The sequence below is a fragment of the Mchenga conophoros genome, linkage group LG7 (assembly GCF_057382185.1).
Source record: "Mchenga conophoros isolate Kocher_MC1m ecotype Shallow Benthic linkage group LG7, M_conophoros_male_GT1.1, whole genome shotgun sequence".
Lineage (NCBI taxonomy): Eukaryota > Metazoa > Chordata > Actinopteri > Cichliformes > Cichlidae > Mchenga > Mchenga conophoros.
Window position 1 is genome coordinate 52,941,323 of NC_140532.1, and position 26,570 is coordinate 52,967,892.

At 40.6% G+C, this 26,570-nt stretch overlaps 4 protein-coding genes across 6 annotated transcripts; 2 read left to right on the forward strand and 2 right to left on the reverse strand.

Annotated features, from left to right (window-relative positions):
* The first annotated feature begins 1,134 nt into the window (after positions 1–1,134).
* tor1 (torsin family 1) lies at positions 1,135–5,279 on the forward strand. 2 transcript variants are annotated; one of them, XM_085280112.1, is made up of 5 exons: positions 1,135–1,486; positions 3,014–3,279; positions 3,370–3,545; positions 3,878–4,005; positions 4,086–5,279. In XM_085280112.1, the coding sequence occupies exons 1-5, from the start codon at positions 1,288–1,290 to the stop codon at positions 4,328–4,330; spliced, it is 1,014 nt and encodes a 337-aa protein (XP_085136238.1). In that variant the 5' UTR covers positions 1,135–1,287; the 3' UTR covers positions 4,331–5,279. The 2 variants fall into 2 exon arrangements, with proteins under 2 accessions (XP_085136238.1, XP_085136239.1); XM_085280113.1 differs by lacking the exon at positions 1,135–1,486 and adding an exon at positions 1,745–2,050.
* A 1,658-nt stretch (positions 5,280–6,937) lies between these two features.
* nsa2 (NSA2 ribosome biogenesis homolog (S. cerevisiae)) lies at positions 6,938–9,856 on the reverse strand. Its single transcript, XM_085280114.1, has 6 exons — positions 9,697–9,856; positions 8,272–8,459; positions 8,035–8,185; positions 7,718–7,897; positions 7,400–7,592; positions 6,938–7,207 (listed from the first exon to the last, which is right to left on the reverse strand). The coding sequence occupies exons 1-6, from the start codon at positions 9,697–9,699 to the stop codon at positions 7,140–7,142; spliced, it is 783 nt and encodes a 260-aa protein (XP_085136240.1). The 5' UTR covers positions 9,700–9,856; the 3' UTR covers positions 6,938–7,139.
* Positions 9,857–9,892: 36 nt separating this feature from the next.
* On the forward strand, positions 9,893–15,870 carry gfm2 (GTP dependent ribosome recycling factor mitochondrial 2). Its single transcript, XM_085280109.1, has 20 exons — positions 9,893–10,379; positions 10,475–10,559; positions 10,925–10,970; positions 11,064–11,161; positions 11,280–11,405; positions 11,476–11,564; positions 11,666–11,754; positions 11,855–11,915; positions 12,273–12,458; positions 12,551–12,631; positions 12,737–12,885; positions 13,631–13,771; positions 13,890–13,989; positions 14,086–14,272; positions 14,367–14,443; positions 14,525–14,663; positions 14,756–14,941; positions 15,090–15,205; positions 15,287–15,469; positions 15,567–15,870. Exons 1-20 carry the CDS (start codon positions 10,338–10,340, stop codon positions 15,693–15,695), a joined length of 2,310 nt encoding a protein of 769 aa, XP_085136235.1. The 5' UTR covers positions 9,893–10,337; the 3' UTR covers positions 15,696–15,870.
* Positions 15,867–24,038, reverse strand: hexb (hexosaminidase B (beta polypeptide)). Of its 2 annotated transcripts, none has more exons than XM_085280110.1 (14): positions 23,722–24,038; positions 23,423–23,577; positions 21,716–21,781; positions 20,823–20,869; positions 20,593–20,703; positions 20,399–20,500; positions 20,180–20,312; positions 19,911–20,091; positions 19,738–19,824; positions 19,577–19,649; positions 18,069–18,249; positions 17,697–17,787; positions 16,388–16,492; positions 15,867–16,238 (listed from the first exon to the last, which is right to left on the reverse strand). In XM_085280110.1, exons 1-14 carry the CDS (start codon positions 23,970–23,972, stop codon positions 16,175–16,177), a joined length of 1,647 nt encoding a protein of 548 aa, XP_085136236.1. In that variant the 5' UTR covers positions 23,973–24,038; the 3' UTR covers positions 15,867–16,174. The 2 variants fall into 2 exon arrangements, with proteins under 2 accessions (XP_085136236.1, XP_085136237.1); XM_085280111.1 differs by lacking the exon at positions 18,069–18,249 and adding an exon at positions 18,634–18,808 and having other exon boundaries at positions 23,722–24,037.
* Positions 24,039–26,570: the final 2,532 nt, after the last annotated feature.

Genomic DNA, 26,570 nt, shown 5'->3' on the forward strand with positions numbered 1-26,570 from the left:
AACTGTGTGAGATGCTTCTAGTTCATCCAAAACACCACAGCCAGAGCGCTACCCATGACTATCCAGACACTCTTTTTTTATAAGATTGTATTTAAAACTTTCTTTTTCCATAAAGTTTTTAGTCAGGGTAGATTAGGTGACCCCTCCTTTAGTTATGTCAGATGCTGTTAAACTGTCTTCTCTCTCCTATAGTTTGTTTTTTTTATTTCTATGCTCTTCTTTTTCTCCTGCCAGTCTGATCACCACGGTAGTGTGCAGATACTACCATGGTGATCAGACTGGCACTGGAGTGCAGATAGATGCTGAGTGCTCAGCTCTTTGAGGATCAGGATCAAAAAGACATCAGACCACCTTCTTCCTTAGGTCCACCTGAGGCCTTTGTTTCATTATAGCAGAACCAGAGCTGTCATATTTATACAATTAAAAATAAATATCAGTGCAAAGATTGTTGTATTGTTTCTTTTTTATTTATGTAAAATGTTATATTACGTATACATGAATAGCTTACAATTCATTTTGTAAGTGCCAGAATTAGTAAAAAAAAAAAAGAAAAAAAAAGAGTTTGGATGTTAAACAGATGTTTTACTGGACAAATGGCTCCGTCAGAAGTTCAGTGAATTTTGCAATAATTTTGAATGGTCTTTCAAAACTGTCATATCCTGATTTAGTCTGCAGCTGAGGTCAGTGATTTTCCTCCATAACTGTTATGCTGTGGGAAATGTTTGTGTTTGGCAATGCTCTCCACCAAAAGACCAGCTTCACAATACACAAGACAACAAAACAATATATAGTATATATAAAATATGGCGGCCTCTCCTTGGTACCAAAACTATCCTGATTTTTGACAAGTCCAATGTGACCTGGGGATATTTGGCTTACTGTAACATATTGTAAATAAAGACCTAATGTGAAACCATGGAGGAGCTTTATGAGCACAATTCCAAAGACCACATAGTGTGGAAGAATATTGTAAAACACAAATATTTAAAATTAAAAAAAAAAGAAAAAAAGAAAGAAAGAAAGAAAGAAAAAACAAAAGGAGTGCACGTCCCTGCAGGAGTCACTGACTGCAACATCCGGACCTGGGAGAGGCAGACGTCACGCGCGAATTGTCAATCCTGCCGAAAATAGATAAGGAGAAGAAGACGCAACCTCACCTTTGGACCCATGACAACCGCAGCGCCACCTTCGCCAGCTGACTGTATCGAGTTCACTCACTCCGCTCACAGGCTCCCTGCTTTTGTTTTTTTCCTACTCTGTTTTATGAAGCGGTGACATTTGTGAGAAATGAAGCCGAGTACGCGGCACATCCTGCTGCTGTGGATGCTGGTGTGCTCCGGCACGACGCAGGCGATAGAGCCCATTAGCACCACCATAGCTGTCGGCATGGCTGCGGCTCTCACCGGGATTTTGGCTAGGTATCAGAACATTTTTTACTATTTCCACGAGTGCTGCCGACCAGAGTGGATTTCTTTCAACAAGACAGGTAGCATACCCACCAAACACCCCTGAACCTATTCTGAACTGCACACAAACAACACCCCAACTGTCGCTAACTGCCGCTTTAACGTTAGCTGAGCGGGGGATGTGCTACATGATAAGCTAGCGATACGACTAGTTTATTGGTATAAACATGTATAGTGCTTTTCTCTTCTTTTCTTGTCTTTTTGCATCTTTAAACTTGATAAACATTTTTTTGCCTGCTGAGCGTAGAGCGACGCATTTGTCACGTGTTCGTGACGAATAAGGAAGTTCTGCGTTGTAGAGCAAGAAGCTAGTTGGTTTACATGTTTAGCGCGGTATCACCGTGGTGCTATGACTATTTTGCCACAGAAAACGACTCATATCCGAAATTAGTTAGTTTTAACGATGAGAGCGAGACACGTATATGTTCTTTTGCATATTTTTTTGACTGTCGGCGTGCTAGTTAAAGCATTTGATCCGATCACAACAACAGTGGTTATCGGTATAGGCGCGACTCTAGGGCGGACTATCTACAATTACTTTCGCGAAAGCTGCGATTCCAAATGGATCGCCTTCAATGCGACAGGTGAGCAGGTGCCCCGTGCAGTGTAAACATAATAGCTCTGTGCACATGGTTTGTTTGACCTCGATTAAAAGTGCAGGCAGCTGTAACGTTAATTAGTTACGTTATCGTACGGCGCCGACGTTACAGTGCTATCGGTGTGGCTTATTTTAACCCTCGAAACTGAAAGCTAACTATCAGAGTAAAAGACTTTTAGATCACCTTTCAGCAGTGAACATTATGTAGACCCATCGGGTAACCTGATCTAAGCCAAAGACCGCCACTGCTGCCTCTTTAAATGTGAAAGGACTGAAGGAGCTCACTGTAGATGTGTATAAATGTGCTGTGAATGTTTACATTAACTTTTTATCAGCCTGTAAAATGATGGAAATGTTTGCTTATGTTTGACACCACTGTTCTAGGTAGTCTTAACTGCTCATCTCGTCTCCGTGCAGTGTATGATTAAGAGGGTGTTCTAAATGAAGTTCTTCTAAAAGGCACGATGTTAGCCTTTTTTTATCCTCCAAGCTGGTCAGCTTGAGGATCTGGGAGCAGCTTAAAGTACTTTGGTCACATGAACCATAAACCTAGTTGCAGCTGGAGTTTGATTCAGATCTTTTATGGCCATAATACAAATTTAATTATCCATCCGCCTTCACAGATTATCCAATGGAGAATTGGAGGTTACCCAAGCTGTCAGTGCACTTAATAAATTTTTTTTAAAGTATTTATTCAAATTTTTATCCATTCTATTTTTTAACCATTTGATCAGTTACTCTTTCTTGCACACAAAGTTTGTACTGTCCTGTCAGGTACTTGTTGATATATCTTTCCACTAACTACATGAACATATGAACTTATAAATGGTTTATGATAATGAAGAAGGTGAGACTTTTAGCAGCCCTACTGCTGTGGCTAAGGAATGCAAGAAAATAGTTTTAGACTCATACATTTAGCCGTTAATTCCTTTGACATTCTGCTGTGTAGGTCTCCAAAATGACCTGGATACCAAACTCTTTGGGCAGCACATCGCTTCACGCATCCTCTTAAAAGCTGTGAGTGGATTCATGAGCAATGAGAACCCGAAGAAGCCCCTGGTGCTCTCCCTGCACGGATGGACGGGCACAGGGAAGAACTTTGTCAGTAAGCTGATTGCTGAAAACATTTACAAGGAGGGAATGGACAGCAGCTTCGTTCATGTGTTCACATCCACACTTCACTTTCCACATCAAAGTCAAAGTGCATGCTATAAGGTACGGAGAGCCACGCATTTAGCTTTTGATTGAAACCCAGTGGTCTTGCTCTGTTTGGTCCGATTTATTCTGCTGCCTCTCTCTCCTCAGTCTCAGTTACAGCAGTGGATCAAAGGCAACGTCACAAACTGCGAACGCTCCATGTTCATTTTTGACGAGATGGATAAGATGCATCCCGGCTTGATCGACAGCATCAAGCCCTACCTGGACTACTATGTCAAGCTGGACGGAGTTTCTTACCGCAAATCAATCTTCATCTTTCTCAGGTGAAAAGCTGAATGCATTTCCACAGGACTAAGTCACTTTAAGCAGGTTCTGTATCTGTGTGGGTGTTGCACAGTGCATGTGAACAGCAATGCTCCTACTCCTCAAAAACACATTTGGAAAGAGGTTTCTGAGATGGTAATGGCTAATGGGCTCTTATTGTTGTTATTAAATCAACTGAATATGAGCAGTGCTGTCCACAAAAAAAAAATCCCTAGCAGTATAAGGAGTGTGCTATACTTATTCTCAACAATGAAGTAAATAAAGGTATAAAGGCTGTGAGTGATAACAGACAGTTGAACGCTAAATCTTATGTTTCTAATCTTTGTCATAGCAATGCTGGAGGGGAGAGCATTATACAGACGGCGTTAGATTTTTGGAAACAAGGGCGAGATCGAGAAGAGATTGAGCTCAAAGACCTGGAAACATCGCTCTCTCTGTCAGTGTTCAACAACAACCAAAGTGAGTGTAAACGACACTAATATTTCTGCCTTTATCCTTTATAAATGAGTAACTGCTCCACATGGAAATCTTTGTTCCAGGTGGCTTTTATCGTACGAATTTGATAGACAAGAACCTGGTGGACTTCTTCGTCCCTTTCTTGCCTCTGGAGTACCGACACGTCGTCCAGTGCGCCATGGCCGAGATGAAAGCCAGAGACATCGAGCCAAACGAGGACGTGGCAGACATGGTGGCCAGAGATTTAGTGTATTTCCCCAAATCGGAGAGGGTTTTCTCTGTGAAAGGCTGCAAGACGATAGAGAGCAAGCTGGACTACTACACATAATGTCAGCATCTGATGGATGCCGGGCTTGGTCACTATGTGCACTTTTTTTTCCCCTGAGGAAAACACTCAGCCAAAAGACTAAAGAGCTGACTCAAGAGGTCTTTGTGACGGTTTCTGTGTCTGGCCTTGTGGTCATGGAGATTATATCAGGAGGCCTTCTGTAGTGTTACATGTCACTCGCACTGAATGAAGGGCTGATGAAGAGCGCAGTGCCAGCTGAATGAAACATTAATAAGAATGAAATACTTTCCATTGCAACTGATCAAGGAGCTTGATGTCTGCTTTTATGTCGCAAGAATCTCAAAGAGAGATTTTCCTGAGAGCTTCTTGGTTATTAAGGGTGTCCTTCAGTCAGTGAAACTGTCACTGTGGTGCATGAATGTGTAATGCATCCATATAGATTACTGGAAAACACCTGCCTTACTACTTAATTTTAAATTCTTTTTAGTACTTTTAAAGTTAGGTTTGTTTTTGTTTTTTTACCCACTGGTCCACTGTACATGTAATTAAGTCAAGGGAGGACTTTGTAGGTGAGATCATCACAGTGAAGCTGTTATAGAAAAGGATTACTGTGCAGTCCAAAAAGTAATGACGCAGAATAGTTTTACATGTGTCATATTAAAATTAACATTTGCAAAACATGTGTGCTACTGTTAATGTCTTAAATTAGCTTCATGTGATTCATTGCAAATATATTATATATGATAATATATTATGAATGTTTGTAATGCATGAATATAATCTCACTTGAAAGGACACCACAGACTTCTCTTTTTTTTTTTTTTTTTTTTTTTTTTTTTTTTGCATCACTGGAGCTGCAATTGGGCCCTGCGTAAACTCAGGATTTTTATTACTATTGTTTTGGGTTTTTTTGATAATTCAAAAATGTGGTTGTATGTGACTGGTTATCTTATTTTGATTTAAAGAAAGTAAAAAATGATTCCCCTCATAGCACAATACTGTCTGGGAAAGATGAAAGGAAGAGCATGAGAGCATACACTTGTGTTATCGTGGCACTTTCCACAGGAGGAAATGATCTGCTAGTTCCCCCAAATCTGACACTTTATTGGGTTTTGAAAGCATTTCAAGGATCTTTTTCATATTCTGCACAGCTGTTTATGGCTTCCTCTCACTCTGAGATAATTGGTGCTTATGGAAACTTACCTTACCAAGCTTCTTGGCTGCAAACACCACCAGAGTAGCAATGCACAAATAAAATATCCAGTTTTCTTTGTGGGACTGTTTTGTTTTTCCACATTTGGTTAGAACATAGGCACATAGCAGGACACAGTGGTATACAGATTGTATAAGGAGTATCTGAAAGCCATGCGGAAACCAATTAAAATAGCTAAATGTTAATTGTTACAGTACTCGTTATTAAAAAAGAAAAAATGTTAGTGGTTAAGCCGTCTACTTGCAAGGTCTTTATGAAGTCGTCATTCCTTAATGAAAGTGGTTTGACTTTTTAAAGCAGGGGGTCTAAGCCATGAGTTGCATAATAATCAAACAACTTGCAAAACCTGACTGTGCAAAGTCTAAATGAGTGAACCTGTCTGAGTGAAGAGGAGCGTAACTTGATATACATTCAAGTACGACCTTGCTCTTGTGCCAATATAAAGTCTAGTAAAATGTGAAGCTAAAAACACATTACAGAGCAAAAATCATTGTTTTATTGAAAGAATTAAGCACTGCAAAAGTAAAGTGTGATGTCAACAGTTTGAGGAATATTAACTAAGCTTTATGATGCATATGTGCAACTTTATATTGCAACAGACAAAATTTCAGAGTTCAAAGTATATGTGTCCCATTTCGTGTACTAGAGACAGACTAATAGTGAGTTTTGAAATTAATCTTTATTTATGGGCATTTTATTTCAGGATAAAACAGTATAGTTTGATTTATCTGAGAATAAAGTTGAAATGTGGAGATTAACAGTGTTAAAGTCAAACAACTTTATTCTCAAAATACAATTTTGGGTTCTTATCTCAGTCTCTACACCACCACAACAGGTTTGTAAATCAGTCGCCTTTAACTTAAATTCAAGGGATTTTACAGAAGTATTGCTGTTCTAGAATTTCAGCCATTTTTCTACAAGGTCTCTCATTTCCAGAGGCCCAAAAGCAACTGGACAACTGACTGACAGGCAGTTTCATATTCCGGTAAAGCCTATCCCTTTGTTTGATATTTATGGAATTGATTCTATACACTGAATTTGCATTTGGCATCTTCTAACTGGAGCTCTCAATATGAGGTCCAAAGAGATGTTAATGCAAAAGAAGGACGTCCTCATGTTTCTATGATGCTTTTCAACAGCAAAGGGATCCTGTTGCTAGTGCTTAATTATTATCTACCATACACTGCTGTAAACTAAGCAGTTTGTAAGACGTTAAAGCGTCATGAACACATAGCACTCATATGTCTGATTATAGCTGTGATCTGGCTTTATGTAACAGCCCGTCAGGATCCCACACAGTCCTCCTTTGTTGAACACAGTATCTGAACCCTCAATATTATCAGCAACAACCAGTATCCCTGTTTACGCAGTGGAAAACATCATGACTTACTATTTTTTATGTGTGCACACAAGTATGCAAGAGTCAAAAAGGATCTGGTGTCATTTCAAGTTTATTTATTAAATTTCACACAGTAATTGCCACACTTTTTCCCCTCAGAGTGTCCTTTTTGTTACAAACAATGTTACCAAGCTCAGCACCAAAATCTTCATGAGTCTGCAGATTTCATTGCTTGTTGCAAATTTAGGTGGATACACAACAGCTACCAGGCACGGTCAGAAGGCAGGTCCAAAGTCTTATACCAGCAGAACTGCATTAATGCAGCCGTCGTTCTCTGGGTTATTTGTCACCTGAGCATATTTACCTAAGGAGTGAAATAGATGACATTTAAATATTTAGCATTTGTAGCCTGAAATACAGTAAATATACACACCGCTGCACTCATCCAAGAATATGTAACCATTTGTCAACACTGATATTTTGTCATCATTTACCAAGACTGGTGAGTGATCGGACTGTTGCAGCACATGTAAATGAGCTGAGTTTAAAGACTCACCCCAGATAACTTTTCCTCCTTGTGTTACCAGGCCCAGCTCACTGACATTGACTTCTATAACTGTTCCTTTTGTGATGACTCCTAGAGAGGTGTAGAGGGGTGAGGAAGGGTTCTTCTTCACTCCCAGGATCGGAAGACAGAATGTTGCTTTCAGCTCTGGGTGTGTGACGTGAGCCTTCTTAAATCTCAAACCCTGAAAACAGAACAGAAAAATGGCAATAAACAATGAGCATGTGAAAGAAAGGTGTTTCCTTCAAGTGCAGAATATAACGTGTAACACGTGCAAACATTTCAGTCTGTCATCTGCTTCCATCTTACCGTCGGTCTGATGAAACGTTCATACTTTGGAGGTTTACGGGTAAAGCCGTCGCCCACAAAGCAAACTTTTGTGACCATCCTCTTCCAGGCTTTCTTTTGTCTCTTTCCGGTTCTGATAACTTTAAGCACCTCTGTCTCTCCTTGTGCGCGCACCTTGGGCAGAGGCACTTCCCATTTGCCCTACAGAAATGAATCAAGGTGGAGTTTACAAACAGTGACAATATTTCCACACATCACACATCGCAAAATGAAAGATGGCCCTGAAAAAACAAACTAGAAAAGCTGCAGCTGATGAGCAGATATTTGCCGACACTTACGGCCTTCTCTTTCCTCTTCTGTTTGATCATGTTGGAGAGAACTTTGGCACGAGACTGTCCCTCTCTGTCCAGCAGGTAGGCTGGCACTGCTCCCTCGGGGGTCTTATCATCGTTCTTCTGCTTCGTCTTTCTCTGTTCGTGCATTTTGATGCTGCAAAGACACATTAGATATTTGGATGTTTATGGAAGTTGTATTTTTGTGTTTTGTATTTGACTTTCTTTTTTTTTTAAACTCACGTCTTCTTCATCTGGATCTTCTCTGCGTGTCTCTGTTTGTGGTACAGTTTGGCCTTCAAACCTATCATCTTCTTGGCTTTGTGAGACCGCTCGTGGGCCTCACGGCTCTCCTTCTTCCTTTTCCTTTCATGGTGATCCAAACGGTAGCCGTGCCGCTTGCGGTGTAACTCAATGTGCTCGTTCTGGGGCTACAAGAGAAACAAAACAATCATGAAAATCAATTGAACCAAATTAAAACATATAATAAGAGCATGGCTTCTCTTTGAAATTTCAAGTAAAATCTACTGCACAGGATTCAGCACACTGTAGCTCCAGCACTACTGATAACAGCCTGTTCAGTGATTTAACTCCACAACCGTCTAATTCTAAAAATAAAAATCTATAAAGAGTACCAGAGGCTGTGAAGCAGGCACATCTGAATTTACTGCTGAGCTATACGAGTTTCTCAATGAATTCAGATCAGTCTGGTGGTATTTCTACAGCTCTCTGAACCACCCCACCAAAAATAAGATGTAGAAAGCACAAGGTTAGCAACAAAACAACAACAAAAATAAATAGGTCAGCACATATTGTCAAAATGAGTGTGTGTTTTCACAGATTCTTATTAAAGGGCAGCAGGCTGGAGATGTTGTCCCACACACCTCTGATCATGGAGGTCAACAATATTTTTCTGATTCAAAATTCATGATTTAAATAAGTTGTAAACAGCTGACTCTGTGACAGCACTGGTTCAGATGGCAGAAACAGAAATGCCAACAAAAATTCAAACCTTAATGGTTTCATCACAACACAAACGTTTCATTTAACTTAAACCTCCAAAACACTACGTTGGGCTGTGAAGTTATTTAATTTACATTAAGAAGCTTAGATCTACTTGAAATTTAATGAAATATGTTCATCAAATATTATATCAAAGAAAAGGGCCAGAAGGGTAAAAAAACAGAAAAAAAAAACCTTGTAACTGATTGTTTACATGTAACGTTTACTCATTAAAGGCTAAATTATGAATTTGTTTTACACAAAACAGGCAGGTTTGTCCAGATGTAAAAAGACAAGGGGAGATTATTTCAACACAGAAACGCATAAGAGGTATGACAGTTCAAATGAACTTCAGTCAGCTTCACTGTCTAAAATATAAAAGCTCTACAAAAGCAGAGCGAAATGTTCTTTAGCTTCACCTAACATAGCTCTTCCACAGATAAATACCCGAAAATATTCTTAATTTTAACATTAGAGGGAATATAACGCACCCGGTTAAGTAGTATCAAAATGTTTTGACACGGTAAGAATCACAGTGCTGTTCAGAGCAGCGGAGCGCGTCACTCAGCCACATGTAATCCAAAGCTAACGCTAGCACGACATGCTAACGCGTTAAACTCCCTGATAAAAGCCAATTTGTGTATTTTAAACGATTTGATTTCTTACCATTTTGTGTGCGCGGAGTTACGTGTTACGATAAGCGTGTCGTAGAAACTAACAGTTGGTAAAGACGCAAAGTTTCGGTGTTTTTTTGCTTCAGGCTGGGGTCCTTCTGATGTTGTTTTCCCCGGAGCCGATACTTAGAGGAAGGACGTCATCGTTCTGTAACCACTTGTCCGTTCGTTTCAACTGACCGGCCTCAGTTTAATGTAACACACGGACGGATAAAGTTTACTGTACACGCTGCGAATAGAAAAACTTACAAAACCGCTATTGTAATTTATAAAAGTATATAAAATGAGCTACAGCCGCAAATATGGACGGAAACGGAATTGATTTCATAGCCGGAACTATGTTATGACCTCTAAGGTGTCCCGGGGATGCATTTTGACGTGTACCAAGCGTGAATGTTTTGAGAGGTTTTTCATTTATGTAGGGCTTCTTTCGGTTTTGGGTAAAGTTCAATAATCGGCTGATTAGAACTACAGTCTTCCCGGCTCTCCTGTTTTAAATGTTGTGCTGCATCCGTAAAGAGTCGGCTGACATTGCTTCGTTCAGTCCTCTTCTGTCTAATGTTCCTCCAGTATGGCTCAAGTCTTCTCTGACTCTGAAGAAAAGGCAGCTCGGATAATAAGCAGATATTAAAAATGTCTCTCAGGGGATTGCAGACCTTTAGCAGGATGATTCGGGTGAGACATAATTCTCCCCCCCCCCCCAAAATCAGTACTGCCAGTGATTAGATATATGAACTCTTATGATTTGATAACCTGGTTTTGGTCCACAGGGGAGGCGTTTATTCGCTGCGGGGCTGCAGTGCTGCAGATGTAGACTAAGCTGTCACGTAAAGAGACATTACAGCCTTCTTCCAGGTAAGTTCTCTTATTGGATTCATTGGTTAGGTGAAGATTCGTGTTATATTTAAGATATATTTTCATATGAAGTGCCTGTCATTGTGTGTGTTTTAGTTTGAGATTGTTAAACTTAATTATTGCTCTGCATTTAAAAACAGTTTGAGACCTTCTTAAATAAATTAAATTATTTTGCAGAATGTGAAAAAAACAACTGGTTCAGAAATCTTGGGTGTATGTTTGTAAAGATATCAATAGAAAGCGAACTAGGCCTTTGCTGTTCTTTCCTGTAATACAACAGTCAGTTGCAGATAAACTAGTCAGTGATAGACTTTAATGTGGCAGCAGTGAAATCCTCATAATTGTGCTTCCTGTTCCTGTCATAGATGATGTCAAATCATTACGGGCTCTCGTCAACCCTGAAGTATCCAGGTGAGTAATTTAATTGCATTCTGCATCTGCATTAAAAAGTACCCGGCAGATTCTGCTGTGTTCTTAGAGTCCCATCAATTCGTGTGTCTACAGAATCCGAAACATCGGCATCATGGCCCACATTGATGCAGGCAAGACGACAACCACAGAGAGGATGCTTTACTACGCCGGTTACACAAGGGCATTGGGAGGTGTGCAGGAAAACAGCATGCAGCAGTGATGCAAATTCTTAATTATCCAAACCTGACTGATTCTTTTTTTAAAATGTTTTTTTTAAACAATTTGATTTCATGTCACTGTTGTTTTTAGATGTTGACGATGGGGATACAGTGACAGATTTTATGGCCCAAGAGCGAGAGCGTGGCATCACCATACAGTCAGCAGCAGTAACCTTTGACTGGAAAAGTCATAGAATAAATCTCATAGACACACCAGGTAAGAATAAAGAAATAAGGCAATTTCTTGTAGAAATTTAAAAAATGACTGAATGACTGCGTCACTACAGGACACGTTGACTTCACGCTTGAGGTGGAGCGGGCACTTCGTGTGCTTGATGGGGCTGTGGCGGTGTTTGACGCGTCGGCTGGCGTTGAGGTTATTTCCCCTTTTGCAAACACCTTCTTTTTTTCATTAAAAAATTGGTTTCAGGCTCTGATCATTGTGGGGTTTTTTTTTTCCTTTGAAAACGCCAACAGGCTCAGACTCTGACCGTGTGGAGACAAGCAGAGAAGCACCACATCCCCTGTGTTTGTTTCCTCAATAAGATGGACAAGCCTGCAGCGAAGTGAGGGACTCAGTTTAAGTTTTCCCATTTAATGGAAGTTTTGTTTTACTTTTCTGTTGCAGTGTTAAAATAGAGACTCTTTCATTTTGTTTTCTTTCAGCTTGAGTTTCTGCATTGAGAGCATAAGGCAGAAATTGAAAGCCAATCCAGTCCTCTTGCAGGTAGGTCATCAGAAATTTTTAACAGCTCTTTACGTTCCTGAAAAGTTTTTCTGTTTTATTTTGCCAATTTTATTTACACATAGTTTTGAGTGTCCAGCCTCAACTGACATCTACACATCAGCAGCTATTTAAATACATACATACATACATACATACATACATACATTACATTTCACAGTTTAAACACTGCACCAGTGTGCATGTAAGCCTAGGATATTAAATGTGATCCTAAACTTGGCTAGCACAAAAACAGGTTTAAAACAAAATGTACTTACTGGATGAACTGAACAGAGTGTCTTTTAGTACAACAATACAACACAGCAGCGATATTTCAGTCTATAAACCCCTATGTCATAGATTCCTGTTGGCAGTGGAAAGAACTTCACAGGTGTTGTTGACTTGTTAACCAGTCAGAAGCTGATGTGGAAGATGAAATCTATGAGAGATGATGGCAGAGTGTTTGAAGTCAAAGCTCTTGACCGGTCTGATGATCCAGACCTCCTGCAGGTGGTCAGCGATGCAAGGACAGCTTTAATTGAGCAGGTACACGATCAGATTGGAGTAACGTTTTCCAGCATTACTTAAGGTGCCTCCGATTTTTTCTTCCAGTTTACACGTCTTTTCTCAAATCACAGGTCGCTGATCTGGACGATGAGTTTGCAGAACTGTTGCTAACCGATTTTAGCGAGAATTTCGATGCCATTCCCTCTAATAAAGTAAGTCTTGCGAATTGTAGTGCCCCAATATGACCTTTTAAGGTACATCAGTGCTGCTGTTAGTTCTTGTGAATATAGACTTATCAGTGTCGAACACGTCTCCAGCTTCAAGAAGCCGTGCGGCGAGTTACTCTGGCCCGTAAAGGTGTACCGGTCCTCTGTGGGAGCTCTTTGAGAAACAAAGGTGTTCAGCCTCTTTTAGATGCCATCACTGCCTACCTGCCTGCTCCTAATGAACGACACCATGATGTGGTGTAAGTGAACCTTTCATCTTACTGCTAACTTAGACTAGACCTGTTATAACACCAAGTTAAGTATGTTTTTTACCGTTCTTATCATTTTAGATCACATTGCTCTAGTTTAGATCAGATTAGGCTGGAAGGATTGGGTTTTTTTTGGGTTTTTTTTTCAATTTGATATTATTAATTGTAACTGAAACGATTGTTTCTTTATCTGTTGACTAGATTACAACTGAACCTAACTACAGAGAATGCTTGGTGTTGATGCTGTGAATAGCACTGATTATCTCTTCGTCATGGCTTCTGTTAGCTGGTGGGACATATTAGGCAGCAAGTGAACATTTTGCTCTCAGAGTTGATGCGTTAGAAGCAGGAAAAATGGGAGAGCGGACGGCTTTGAGCGAGACTGACAAAGGCAAAATTGTGATGGTTAGACGACTGTGTCAGAGCATCTCCTAAACTGCAGCTCTTGCGGGGTGTTCCCGAGTTGCAGCGGTCAGTAGAAAGGTGAAAGAGAGGTGTCAGAATACACCGTGTGTCCCAGTTTGTTGCATATGGGGATCCGTAATCGCAGACCCGTCAGGTTCTCCATGCTCACCTCTGTCAACCTCTGAAAGGGCCAACAATGGTCATGTTAGCATCAGGAATGGTTGACTTGGCCTCCAAATTCTGAAAATTCAATCGAGCGGCTGTGGGATGTGCTGGACAAACAAGACTGATACACGGAGGCCCTTAAGCCCTGTTCATTATCATCTCACAGGCGGTGGTACAAAGACGACCTGTGTGCACTGGCCTTCAAGGTTCTCCACGACAAGCAGCGCGGCCCTCTGGTGTTTCTCAGGATCTACTCTGGTACTCTGAAACCACAGATGGCGCTCCACAACATCAACAGGAACAGCACGTATGCAGTTTCGAACCTCTGATCTCCACAGCAGCTGCAGTGTAACACACTTTCACAGACGTACTCCATCACAGAGTCATTATTACAACACAGCATGTCCAATCTTGTATATTTGCAGTGAGAGGATGAGCAGGCTGCTGGTGCCATTTGCTGACCAGCATGTAGAAATCCCTTCGATGACAGCGGGAAATATTGCTCTTACTGTGGGACTCAAGCAGGTAGAGCTTCTCTAAATTTCCAATATTTGCTTAAATTAAGATCCCCCCCTCCACCATACCATCAAATGTTCCTTATGGTTTCTCCTTTCATTTAAGACAGTTACAGGAGACACTATTGTGTCATCGAAGGCGTCAGCAGCAGCCGCGGCCCGTCGAGCCCAAAATGACAGCGAGGCGGGAAAGAGGAGCAGAGAGTGTGCCAGCGTGATCCTGTCAGGAGTGGAGGTCCCTGATCCCGTCTTCTTCTGCACCATAGAACCGCCATCTATGTCCAAACAGGCCGGTCAGTTATTTGAGGCGATTATGTGCAAAGTGTGTAGCTGTGCTTCACCAACTGTGCTCACTCACTTATTAATTTTTTTTTTTTACCATGAAAGATCTTGAAAATGTGCTCGACTGCCTCCAAAGAGAAGACCCCAGTCTCAAAGTCCGAGTTGATCCAGACTCTGGTCAGGTAATGCATCGGATTAGCCGGGACTTTCTTTGTCCAGTGCTAGAATGAGTCACCGAAACCACCTTCGCTCTCCGTTCTCAGACCATTTTATGCGGAATGGGAGAGCTGCACATCGAGATCATCCACGATCGAATCAGAAGAGAGCACGGCATTGAGACTCACCTCGGGCCGCTGCAGGTTGCTTACAGAGAGACAATTCTCCACGAGGCTTCGGCTTCAGGTACAAACACTTTTCACTTGTTACATTTGGAGGAACAGTTTTCGTCAGCTTCGCGCAGCAGCCGTCAAATTCTTTTTATGAATTTGGTGCAGACACGCTGGACCGGACAGTAGGGGAGAGAAGACATGTCGTAACAGTGGAGCTGGCTGTCAGGCCTGTGGATGTCGCCTCAGTGGGTGGTTCATGCGAACTGGCTTTCACGGAAGAATTAGAGGGACAGCTTTCAGCAGAAATGAAAGAGGCAGTGGAGAATGGAGTGCACAGCTCATTTCTTCAAGGTAAATGGACCAAACTCATTTTTTCCCTCTTTCAGGGAAACACACAAAGCACTGGAACGTCCCTTATTTTAGTTAAATATTTTTTTAATTATATGCTGTATATTTATTACAATTTCCCCCCCTTAATTGCAATAACTCCTTCATTCAGGGCCACTGCTAGGTTACCCATTGCAGAGTGTGTCTACACTGATGCAGCGTGTTACCATAGAACCTGGGACTTCACCTGCCATGGTGTCTGCCTGCGTGTCTCGCTGCATGCTGAAGGTAAAAGCATTATTGATAAGCTCTAATTGGTTAGTGCTGGAACTATAAGGCTGAGCCATGGTTCCATTTCTTTGGATGCAGGCCCTGCGGCTCGCGGGCGGACAGGTCCTCGAGCCAGTCATGTCGTTAGAAGTGACTGTCGGCGATGACCACCTCAGCTCGGTGCTGGGAGACTTGGCTCAAAGACGAGGAACGGTCAGAGACATCCAGAGCCGTCATGACAACAAGGTGCTCTTAGCAACCGTGCCCCTGGCTGAGATGATGGTGAGAGGACACTCAAACGTTAACAGATTGCTTTTTTGGAGGGTTTAATTTGCTAGTGAGAATTATTTCTGATTTAAAAATTTGTGTCCACGTAAAGGGTTATTCCACCGTTCTACGAACACTGACATCTGGCAACGCCACATTCTCCCTGGAGCTGGATACCTACGAGGCCATGAACCCTCAGGAGCAGAACACACTCCTCAAAAGACTCTCTGGCCTGCTGTGATCCCAGTTCAGTAATGTGACCAGAAGCCTTCTCAAACAGAGAGATGATTTTTTTCCTCCCCCTCAGACAATAATAATTAGTCTGGATCAAATATTTATTCTGTGAATATCTACAGCTGGTTAACAGAGACAAGAAGTTGTGTATGATGTTCTAAAATAAACGTGAAACCAGTCACTTTAAATCCTTGGTTTTTATTTTGTAAACAACCAGAAAAATCTTCTGAACTTTTAACTTTTTATTGACAATGAATTCTAGAAACATTCATTAAAAAAAGTGCAATCATAACAGTAACACCCTCGACATTAAATGTGATTTAAAAGTTCTGTGGAGCAAATCTAAAAAAAGGACGATGTGTTTCAGAGCTCATCGGTACAGTGATCTAGGAAGTTCAGCATTTTAGTTTCATATAGTTGAAGAATAGTCAAAAGAATATGAATTTCTTCCCTTTCCATTTCATTTGCTGGGTCCGGTCTTCGTTTTCAGACACCCTTGTACTCATGTGGACAGTAGCTGGAAAACAGCGGCTCAGCTGGGATGCCGCGCCTAATGTAGGACAAAATTATTTAGTAGTGGAACAACACCTTAATGCAAAATACCTAAATGAATCTCCTCTTAACAGAAAGGCACCTGCTAACTGATAAAATTAGCAGGTAGATACAAATTAGTGGTACAAAGGCTCCTCTGATACTTACTCTACCATACGGCAGCGGTGCAGCGAGAGTCTGTTGAAGGCATCGCCGATGTCGGTCACGTCTTTGGCGCTCCACAGCCGCTCTGCCACAGCACTGGCACGAGGCCTGGAAGTAATAACAAGAAGCAGAAGTTTTGGTTGTCTGGAGTATTCAGGTTAACTCAATGAGGGAGGAAAGCAATCAGCAGTGATCTTAGAGAAGCAATTGTTGCTGCCCATCAATTTGGGAGGGCTTATATGGACATTTTGAAAGTCTCACATCAGAAAAAGACTGAACAAGTATGGGTTTGTTTGGAAGACTTGCCAGGAGAAAGCCTCTCCTCTAAAACATGGCAGCACAGATTAGGTTTCGGGGATAATATCCTTTGAACAGATGAGACTAAAACAGAAGTCTTTGGCCAAATTGGTGGAAATCGAACACAGCATTGGCACAAACACCTCGTAACAACTGCCAAGCACAGTGGTGGAGGGGTGATGATTCAGGTTGTACCGAGTCAACCATGAACTCTGAATACTAAAGTATTGTAGAAGCAAATGTGAGATTTCAGAAAATTCAGAAAACCTATAACAGAATGGCTGAAAGAGAAAAAAGTAATGCTGTATTGGCACAGTCAAAGTCCAGACCACGCTCTCGACCTCAAACCTGATTGAAATATACTCCACAGCATTAGATAAATACTTCAAGAGAGCTGTGTTCATGCAAATAGCTCTCAAAGGTTCCTGAAAACCTCAATAAATTGAACATTGTAAACCAGAGGTCTCCAACCTTTTTTGCGCCATGGACCGGTTTATGCCCGACAATATTTTCACGGACCGGCCTTTAAGGTGTCGCGGATAAATACAACAAAATAAAACTAGTACCGGTACCGAAAAAAAAGAAGATTTATTCATAACACACGTGAAAAGACCAAGGAAAACAGAGTTAACAATAAAAACGATAACAAAATAACGCTGAAAACCGATAAAAACCCTGAAAACCATACATTTCACACCTGAGCCTCAACTCTCGCGGCCCAGTAGCAAACGACTCACAGACCGGTACCGGTCCGAGGCCCGGGAGTTGGGGACCGCGGTTGTAAACAATAGAGGGCCAAAATTCCTCCACAATGTTGTGAGAGAAAACAATTACTGAATGATAAAGTGCACCTCGTTTTCTATACACTGCTTCTGCATTTTTGCTTAGTTATTGAATAAAAGAGTGTAATATGTCATGTGTTGTTGAGCTCAGGTAGCATTTACCTCATTTAGAACTGAATAATATGCATATTGTCTGTTAATCGCCTATTAAAATGCACCTATATCAGGCTTACCAAAGTCTGGGTGTGAGGTTTGTGGCGTCCACATACTCTCCCCACAAGCAGGCCTCTCCACCAATCACCAGCTTTTTCTGCTCATCAGTTCCTGTTTTAAAATTTAGCATTTGATCGGGTCAGGGAAATTCAACAATGACACATTCGAAAAACTGAAAAGGGACAAGTGATGAATAAAATAATTTAATTATTTAAATTATATATTCTCCCGAATGACAGTAAAATATTAATTTATTGTTCTGCTCGTTACTGAACAGGCTTACACCAATTTACACAGGAGTGACCTTCCTGAAACTTGAGATCTAGGCCAAAAGTTGACTACAGTGTGACCCTGACAACATATATATATGAATCATTAATGCAGACACAAACCCTTAAAGTCCTGTGGGTCGGCCTTGTAAAAACCCTGCCAGTCCTGCCCGTAGGAGATACGGTTCAGGTACCAGGGAGTGGACAGCAGGGTCTGGTACCCTGATGCAGTAACGCTTGCCATCTCATTCTGGTATTGTTCCTGGTTTCCCTTCCAAACGTGGATTAGTGTGTCTGCTTTCAGCTACACAGCACACACATACACAGACATCTCAGTAATGAGAACATAAGAGAAAAGTACGGAGAGGAACTAGGACAAAAGCTTTTTCTAGCTTTATAGAGAACCAGTCATGCACAAATGTACCCAACATTGTTTACTCATGACTTCCTTCTCATTTTTTTCAGTATCATTTCAAATATGCGATTGGTCCCCCATAGTGGTGAAAACAGCAGCACATTAACAACATCTGAAACCACCAACCACAATGCCCCATGTTCAGTCTGTTGGCCTTTTGTCACAACTGTGCAATTTTCAAGTGTACAAGTGTAAGCCTGTTGGAAGTAACAAAAAAATTGAGTTCATATCAATATATATTCAAAATATGACCAATTCTTGTTTAAAACTGACCTTCAAAGTTGAGTGGTTCAACTTTGTAGTACTTCTGCCAATCCTGCCCGTAGCTAATATAATCTAGGTACCATGGAGCAGAGAGGATGGTGGTGTAGCCTGCTGCCGTGACATTGCTCATCTCCTTATCACTTCCGCCACCAATCCACACATGCACTACCGTGTCAGGCTTTAGCTGGAATGGTTACAAATCAAACTCGTGCACTTGAGTTAAATCGTTACATGAAGGTTGACTGTGACTAAAGAAATGATTAGAGGACATGACTGGTGTAACATCGTTTTGCTTTGTTGTCAAGAGTTAGATGAGAATCTCAAGACTAATTTCATGTCTGTCTCTAAGTTAGCATAAAAAGCTAGTAAGCTAAGCTTACTACAAAGTCTTGAAATGGGTAAATTGCTGTTACGGCCTACATCATAAAATCCCAAAGTCTAATAAGCAGACTTTAAATCTTTTAAGCCATTGACTCTCAAACTTTAGTAGCCAGGACCCCATACAGGCAAGACAAGCTTCTTAATGATGCAAATTGAGCTAGTTTGGACTTAGCATCATTTCACAGTATTGATTATTTGAATATTTCTCTATGATTGTCAGCTAGCTAATATTAACAAGCTTCCTGAGAAAAGTGACTAATTTCATGACAGTTTAACACAATTATACAGTACTGTGCAGAAGTCTGGAGTCACCTTTCCTTTCAGGCTCATGAGAAATATATATATGTATCATGGTAACTATAGCCCCAGTAACCGGCTACTAGTGCGAGCCTATAATTTAGCATTTAGACAATTGAGTATTTATCCAACTTTCAGCAAGAAAGTAAAAAAGCATAATTTTTCCAATTAGTCCTTCACTAACTAAATGAAAAACTTCAAATTAAATCAAAGTTAAATTGATGATAAAGCATTCAACATTCAAATTGATTTAGCTAATGTTTCAAGAACTTACCTTAACACCATTGTCAAAGACCTCCTGCCAGATCAGGTAGCCCTTCTTGGTAGAGGTCACAATATCCAAGAGTCTGTTGGATCAAGAAAGCATCAAAGGAAACTTTTTTTTTTTTCATTTCAACTATTAAATAGCAAACAGAGGTTTGGTGGGAAACACACTTTTGGATGTAGAATGATTCCAGTTTTCTGTAGTCGTCTCCAAAATGTTGCTGCTCCATGAACTTCTGAATGTCTGGGTTGGACTTCCTGCAGGACAAAGCCAGCAGCTAATATCTGTTGCCTGACCTCTGAGGCGAAAAGTAATTTTTCTGACTATGCGTGCACAGTCTCACCAGCATGTGAAGTCCACCTCATCACCTCCCAGGTGAACGTAGCCATCGGGGAACACGGTGCTGATCTCCGTGAAGAACTGAGCCATGAAGTCGTACGTGGTGTTCAGGATGGGATTCACTGGCCCGAAAGAGCCAGAGGGTTTGGACCCAGAGTAACAGGGTGTGAGAAGATCTTTTTGGCCTGATGGGAAATGATAGAGTAAAGATCAAGACATCTTCAAAAACAAAAAAAAAATTGTTAAAACTAAAAAGTTGTCTAAAAACCTCACCTTTGCCCCAAGACTGTGTGTGTCCTGGAGTGTCAAACTCCGGTATGACGCGAATGCCTCTTAGACGAGCAAACTCGATTACCATCTTCACATCGGCTGGTGTATACATGTGGGTGTATGGGTGGTAAGCTCCCTGCGAACAGTGGATCACAGCACTCTTAATAAAAAGCACCCTGCTCCTCTCTGGTGAAGTTTAAAACCAACAAACTTTGTACCGACTTGCTCGCTGAGCTGTGGGAAGGTTCGGCTTAAGTAAGGGAAGGACTGATCATCAACAATGTGCCAGTGGAAAACATTGAATTTGTTCATTGCCATTGTTTCCTGTATGAATGAACCAGGAGAGAAAGTAATTTAGAAAGTCTGTTAAATGATTGAAAGGTAAAAAAAATTTTTTTTAATGGTTTTACTCGCACCAAATTGGCCAAAATGACTTTAATGGGAAGGAAGTGCCGAGAGCTGTCCAGTAAGATGCCTCTGTGTTGAAACCTGGGGAAGTCATTGATTATTGCTGCATTGATACTTTTCTGAAAAAGATGCAAAGTTGGGGGACAAAAATTCAATTCAAATCTAGCTCACAAAAAGTTCTTTAAGGATTAACATGGTAGAAACAAAAAACAGAACCAGCCAAATGTCTTCAACTTACAGCTCCATATTCATCTTCAAACACCAACTGGCTAAAGGTTTCCAGGCCTAGAAAAAAATATAGCAATCCAAAATAAACACATGATACAGTTCTTGGAAAACATTACACACCCATAAAACTAAATGTAATCTGAAAACAGCAAAGGATAATATGACCAAAGTTCAACAACAACAAGTCGTGTTGAGGTGTGTCCTGTGTAAAAGCTCTTTGGCATTAACATCAGCACAAAAACTGCACTAGGAACTTCGTGGTCTGGGTTTCCAAGGCTGAGCAGCACCTGTAGGTGGCCCAGTACTTTTGGACAAAGAGTCTATGAAGCTACAACTATAGTTAGCTTAGCATTAAAGCTATAAACAGGAAGCTGTGGCACGTCTACCAATTGGAAGGTTGTGGTTTGATCCCGGCTCCTTCAGCTTACATGTTCCCAGTGTGTTCATAGGATTTTGAGTGTGTGTAGGATGTGTAGGACTTTGGGTGAGTGCAGTAAAAAGCACTTTGAGGGCTCAATTAGAGCAGAAAAGCACCATACAAGTATGAGTCCATTTAGCATTTGCAAACACGGAAGACCTGAGCAGACTATTACTGTACACAAATAAATGAGGTGCAACATGATCATTTATAAGCCTGAGAGCTGCTGGATGACTTTGTTCACCCCGTTTCTAGCTAATCAGGGCCTTGATTTGATAGCTATCATCTCGTCTCTCAGCCAGTAATCGAATAAGGAAATTTCTCAAAAAACAAACAAGATAAACAAAAACTATTCATATGAGCTATTTAATTTAAAAAAAAAACGACAAAGAAATCTTTATAGAATTTCTTGTTTTCTTACTACTAAACAGAAAAGGGGAAATAAGAAATTATTTGACAAAGAAAATAAATGCTGTAAATCCTACCGTGCAGAGCTCCCCAGACCTTAGGTGCCTTCAGGACAGCAACTGGCTGATTCACTGTCAGTTCATCTGTAAGAAACCACCACCTGTTTACTGCATATTCAGCGTGTCAAAACTTGGCCGATTGTTGTAGAGGTGTTCAGGTCAGGGTACGGAAATGGTCAAGTCACGGCCTTAAGGAAGGATTTGAACATTTGGTGTAGATTAAGGTTAGGGTTAATTCTAGTATTTGATCTCCAGGTGATCACTAATTCCACTGCAAAGTCTTCAGTGTGACCACGGAAACCAGCCAAAAATGCTCTAGTGCACTGAAATTACCCTGCATTTCCAATGTAAATAAATGTATCATCAATGAAATATTAGTCAGAGCATTCACAGAAAAATGAATGTTATAACTTTCTTTGAATGAAAACAATTTCATTTGTAAATCAAATAAAATGCAAGTTGGTGGTACTAAAGTCAATACTGACGTTTTGTAAGAAGTCACATGTCAAAAATGTAATTAAACTCTGTAATTTAATGAAATTTTAATCTCTTTAAAACGTCACAATATAAACCTGTTTTTTTTCTTCATTTCAGTCTGATTTCTAAATGTACTTCTAAGTTAGGTGTTAAAGTCTAAGAAAACAGGACAGAAACCACAAGCAAGAGTAGATAAATATCATGCTCATCATGCAGAGGCAGATAACAGTTTGCAATATTCATTTCCGCATAATCACAGATGGACGAAGTGTTAAGATCATTTATATACGCTTGTGAAAACGACCTTGTCTACAGGACTACGCAGTCCTGTTAAAAACTACGTACACCCCTTGATTCAGCAGCAGAATGCCTCAAACTATTGTTTGCTTATTGTAGTATTGTACTGTTGTAGTGTTCTCTGTATGACTGGAATAGTCTCTCGTTGGTGTAGAGGCATTTTGGCCCAAAAGCCATGGCTGACAGTTGGTATGAGGTATTTGTGCTGATTAACTGCGTTCGAAATTTGGAGTTGTAAATTATGACCAAACATCACCCCTTGGGCATTGTTCCAGAAGTGTTGTGATTCATTCTTATGCACATAAAAAAAAACAAACATAAAAAACCTCTCTAAACAACCCATTTGGAGAGGCTGTTTGTAATTGTACTATCATGGATTTTAACCTTTAACATGCTAACTGAGGCCTGTAGTGTCTGAAATGCTTTTGCTCTGACCTTGGGGTGAATTTCCTGGGATGTTAAATGCCCAAACTTGTGCCTTTAGAGAGGTGCCCACAGTGGCCAATGATCAATTAATCAAGCTGGCACCTGGCTGCCACTTAACCTTTTAATTCCTATGGGAGCTGTAAGCGTGTACTTAGTTTTTCCACATGGTTGCATAGTATGAAAATTTGTTTTCAGGTGGCAATAGTTACAATCAAGTTAGGAACACTTCATACATAATCAATATAAAACAGCTGTACAAATTTGCTCCATATTTTCATTCATTCGGTTTCACTTTCATTGCACATCTTTTTCGTTTGGTTTGCTTTGTAAAATCAGAAAGTGGGAAGTACCCTGAAAAGCTGGAACATACATGTAATAGAGTAAAAAGTACACAATTTCCCCTCTGTGACGCAAGGCAGTTTAGTAACAGTAGTTACAGCTTGTTACATGGAATAGCTGAGGAAGAGGCGCCTGATTGGATACCGCCGTAAAACATGACATGAACGAGGAAGGGAAGGTACTCACATGACTCGTCAGAAGTCACACTGGGGTATCCGTCACATTCAGAGTCAGGTGATGTGATCCACACCTGCAGCTCGGACAGATCAGAGGGATCTGATCGCCTGTTGTTTTTGCTCCACCACTGCTTTTTAGCGCTGCCGAACATGTACTCATAATACCTGCAGAGAGAGACCGCACGAGGGTGGAAACTGGCCCCTGAACGCAACACGGGCTGCGGTGTTGAGATTTCGCCACATATATAAATAATGTGCAGCGATTTAAATAAATAAATATAAAAACAGCTTATAAACACAGCTGCTCACCTCCTGTATGCGCTCTGTAGGAGACTGCAGCTCGGTCCAGCGGACGATGCTTTGGCATCAACAATCCTGAAGCTGCTACTGGTTAACTTGAATGAAACCTCTGAAATCTGCACTTTCTGCGGCAGAGGCCACAGGGAGCCGTACTTTGACGCCTCGAAAACGGGCTCGGCCTCAACATAGTCGTCGATGTTGTTGTGCTGCAGGCCCTGGCAGAAACTAAGGGCCAGCAATAGCGACACGAACTTCAGCATTACTGTTTTGTTGACAAGTTACAGTCAAGTCACAAGACCTTGCGACAGCAGCACTTTTATTTTGCGAGAGGGGGCGGGACTTCCATGCGGAAGTCAAATTTAACAGAAATTTAAAGAGAAACCACAAACCTGCCTACTCTCTTGAAAAGTACAATGTATCGTATATTTACTCACCCAAATCATCGAGTCGGGTCCAGTATGAATGAAATGTTATTGAAGTAAGCTGATTTACTAATGCTAAACTATTACAAAGTACGCAGAACAATCAGCATGAAGCTTGGTGAGAAAATGATAGCTGTTTGTGTGATTATTCAGAAATGGAAGACATACAAAATGACAATGAATCACCTTTGGTGTGGAGCTCCATGCAAGATCTTGCTTCATGCGGTGAAGATCATCATGAGAAAGGTGGGGGATCAGCCCAAAATTACAAGGGAGGAGTTTGTTAATGATCTGAACAATCACAGAGAACACCATTGGTAACTCAGTAAGGACTGAATGGATGTAATCGATTGAAATCCTGCAGTGATCATATGGTCCCTGTACATGAAGACAGGTGTACAGGCCCATCTTAAGTTTGCCAATGATCATTAAATGATTCAGTGAAGGATTGTGAGGAAACGCTGTGGTCACTCGACCCGCCATGTTTAGAGGAAGAGAAATGCTGAGTATAATCTAAAGAACACCCTTCCCACAGTCAAGCATGGAGGTAGAAGCATCATGCTTTTGGGTTGTTTTTCTAATAAGGATACAGGATGACTTCACCATTCAGCCAGAACACTGAAGCTGGATCACGGATATGTCTTCCAGCACGACGGTGACCCAAAACATGTCATAAAATCAACAAAGGATCGGCTAAAGAAGAAGCACATTGATGTTATCAGTTTAGTTTCCAGAAGATTCTAGTTTATTCTGCCACAATAGGCAGGCTGTCATGGCAGCTGCGTTTTTAATAGTTTCTCTGCTTTTACTTTTGTATTGTGTAAGTCAAAAGCACACTACATTATTGTGACATCAGGTTTCTGACTTGGCCTTTTAACAATATTCCGTTTTTTTCTTTCTTTGACTTAAAAAGAAGGTTTTTTCACACTATGTTTTGGGATAGCACCTAAATGTACAGTATGCTTTGCATCACGAACCTACCTTTCTGTTTAAAAAGAAAGACACCAAACTTTGACCAGTATGTAAATTATACCTTATTATTCTATTATCTAGATTATGTGAATGTGTTTACAGCCTAAAGTGAAGTGTGTGAATTTATATACAACTTGCCATCGGGTATATTTGCTTACTCATTTCTAACTGACGTGCTTGGCCGCTAAAGTTAGTGCTAAACAAGAACAACAGGTTTTACTGTGTATCTTTGACAGCCCACATGACAGGGTAATCTAAAAAACCGTAACATAACTAGCTCTTTGCATGCTTATTCGTCCATTAATTACTTTTAAACACAAGAACCCCAAACTGAAAGAATAATATGCAGATTGGAGCATTTATTTAACTCACAAATGATAAAAATATAGGCAGACACTTTGGGTAAAACAGTATTTGCATTGTCATTTGGTCATTTTAACTCATCACTGATGCTTCCTTTCAACATCTACTAACCACAGTGTTATTCAGCTGTGTGAGGCCAATGTTTTTTTGTTTCTCATGTCATATAAAGTATTTTATGTCATTGGATTGATGGCTTTGCTCCTAAATATGGCACATCATTTTGTTATCTATATATGAATCGACAAATAACAGTATGATCCCTGCTTTAAAAAAATTGGTGTATAGTATTCAGAATACCATTTTACTACAATTAGAATAGACAAATAAATCTACCAAACACCACATGGACTTGATCAATACACTATGTAGTTGAATATCTACCACTTGTAACCACTTGTATAATGGCATACCAATAATTAGAGGTATGCCATCATACAACATAGCATACCACTTTATCTATCCATGAAGCCAGATAGGACACAACAATTAGTTAAACTGCAGTTGTCTTAAAGACATAAACACCATGGATGGCCTCTAATTTTCTGCTTCTAAATTCACATAAAACTGAGGTTATTGTACTCAGCCCTAAAAATTGTAGAAATATGGTATTTAACCGGATACTTATTCTGGATGGCATTACGGTGGCCTCCAGTAACACTGTGAGGAACCTTGGCGTCATTTTTGACCAGGACATGTTCTTTAATGGACATATTAAACAAATATGTGGTACTGCTTTTTTGTATTACCGTTATATCTTTGAAATTATGAATATCCCGTCTCAGGATGACGCTGAAAAACTAGTTCATGCATTTATTGCTTCTAGGCTGGACTATTGTAATTCATTATTATCAGGATGTCCGAAAAACTCCATGAAAAGCCTTCAGTTGATCCAAAATCAAGAGTACTGGCAGGGACTAGAAAGAGAAAGCATATTTTGCCTATATTGGCTTCCCTTCATTGGCTCCCTGTTAAATCCAGAATCAAATTCAAAATCCTGCTCCACATATAAAGTCTTGAATAATCAGGCCCCATCTTATCTGAATGACCTCATAGGGCTGTATCACCTCATTGGGGCACTTTGCTCTCAGACTGCAGGCTTAC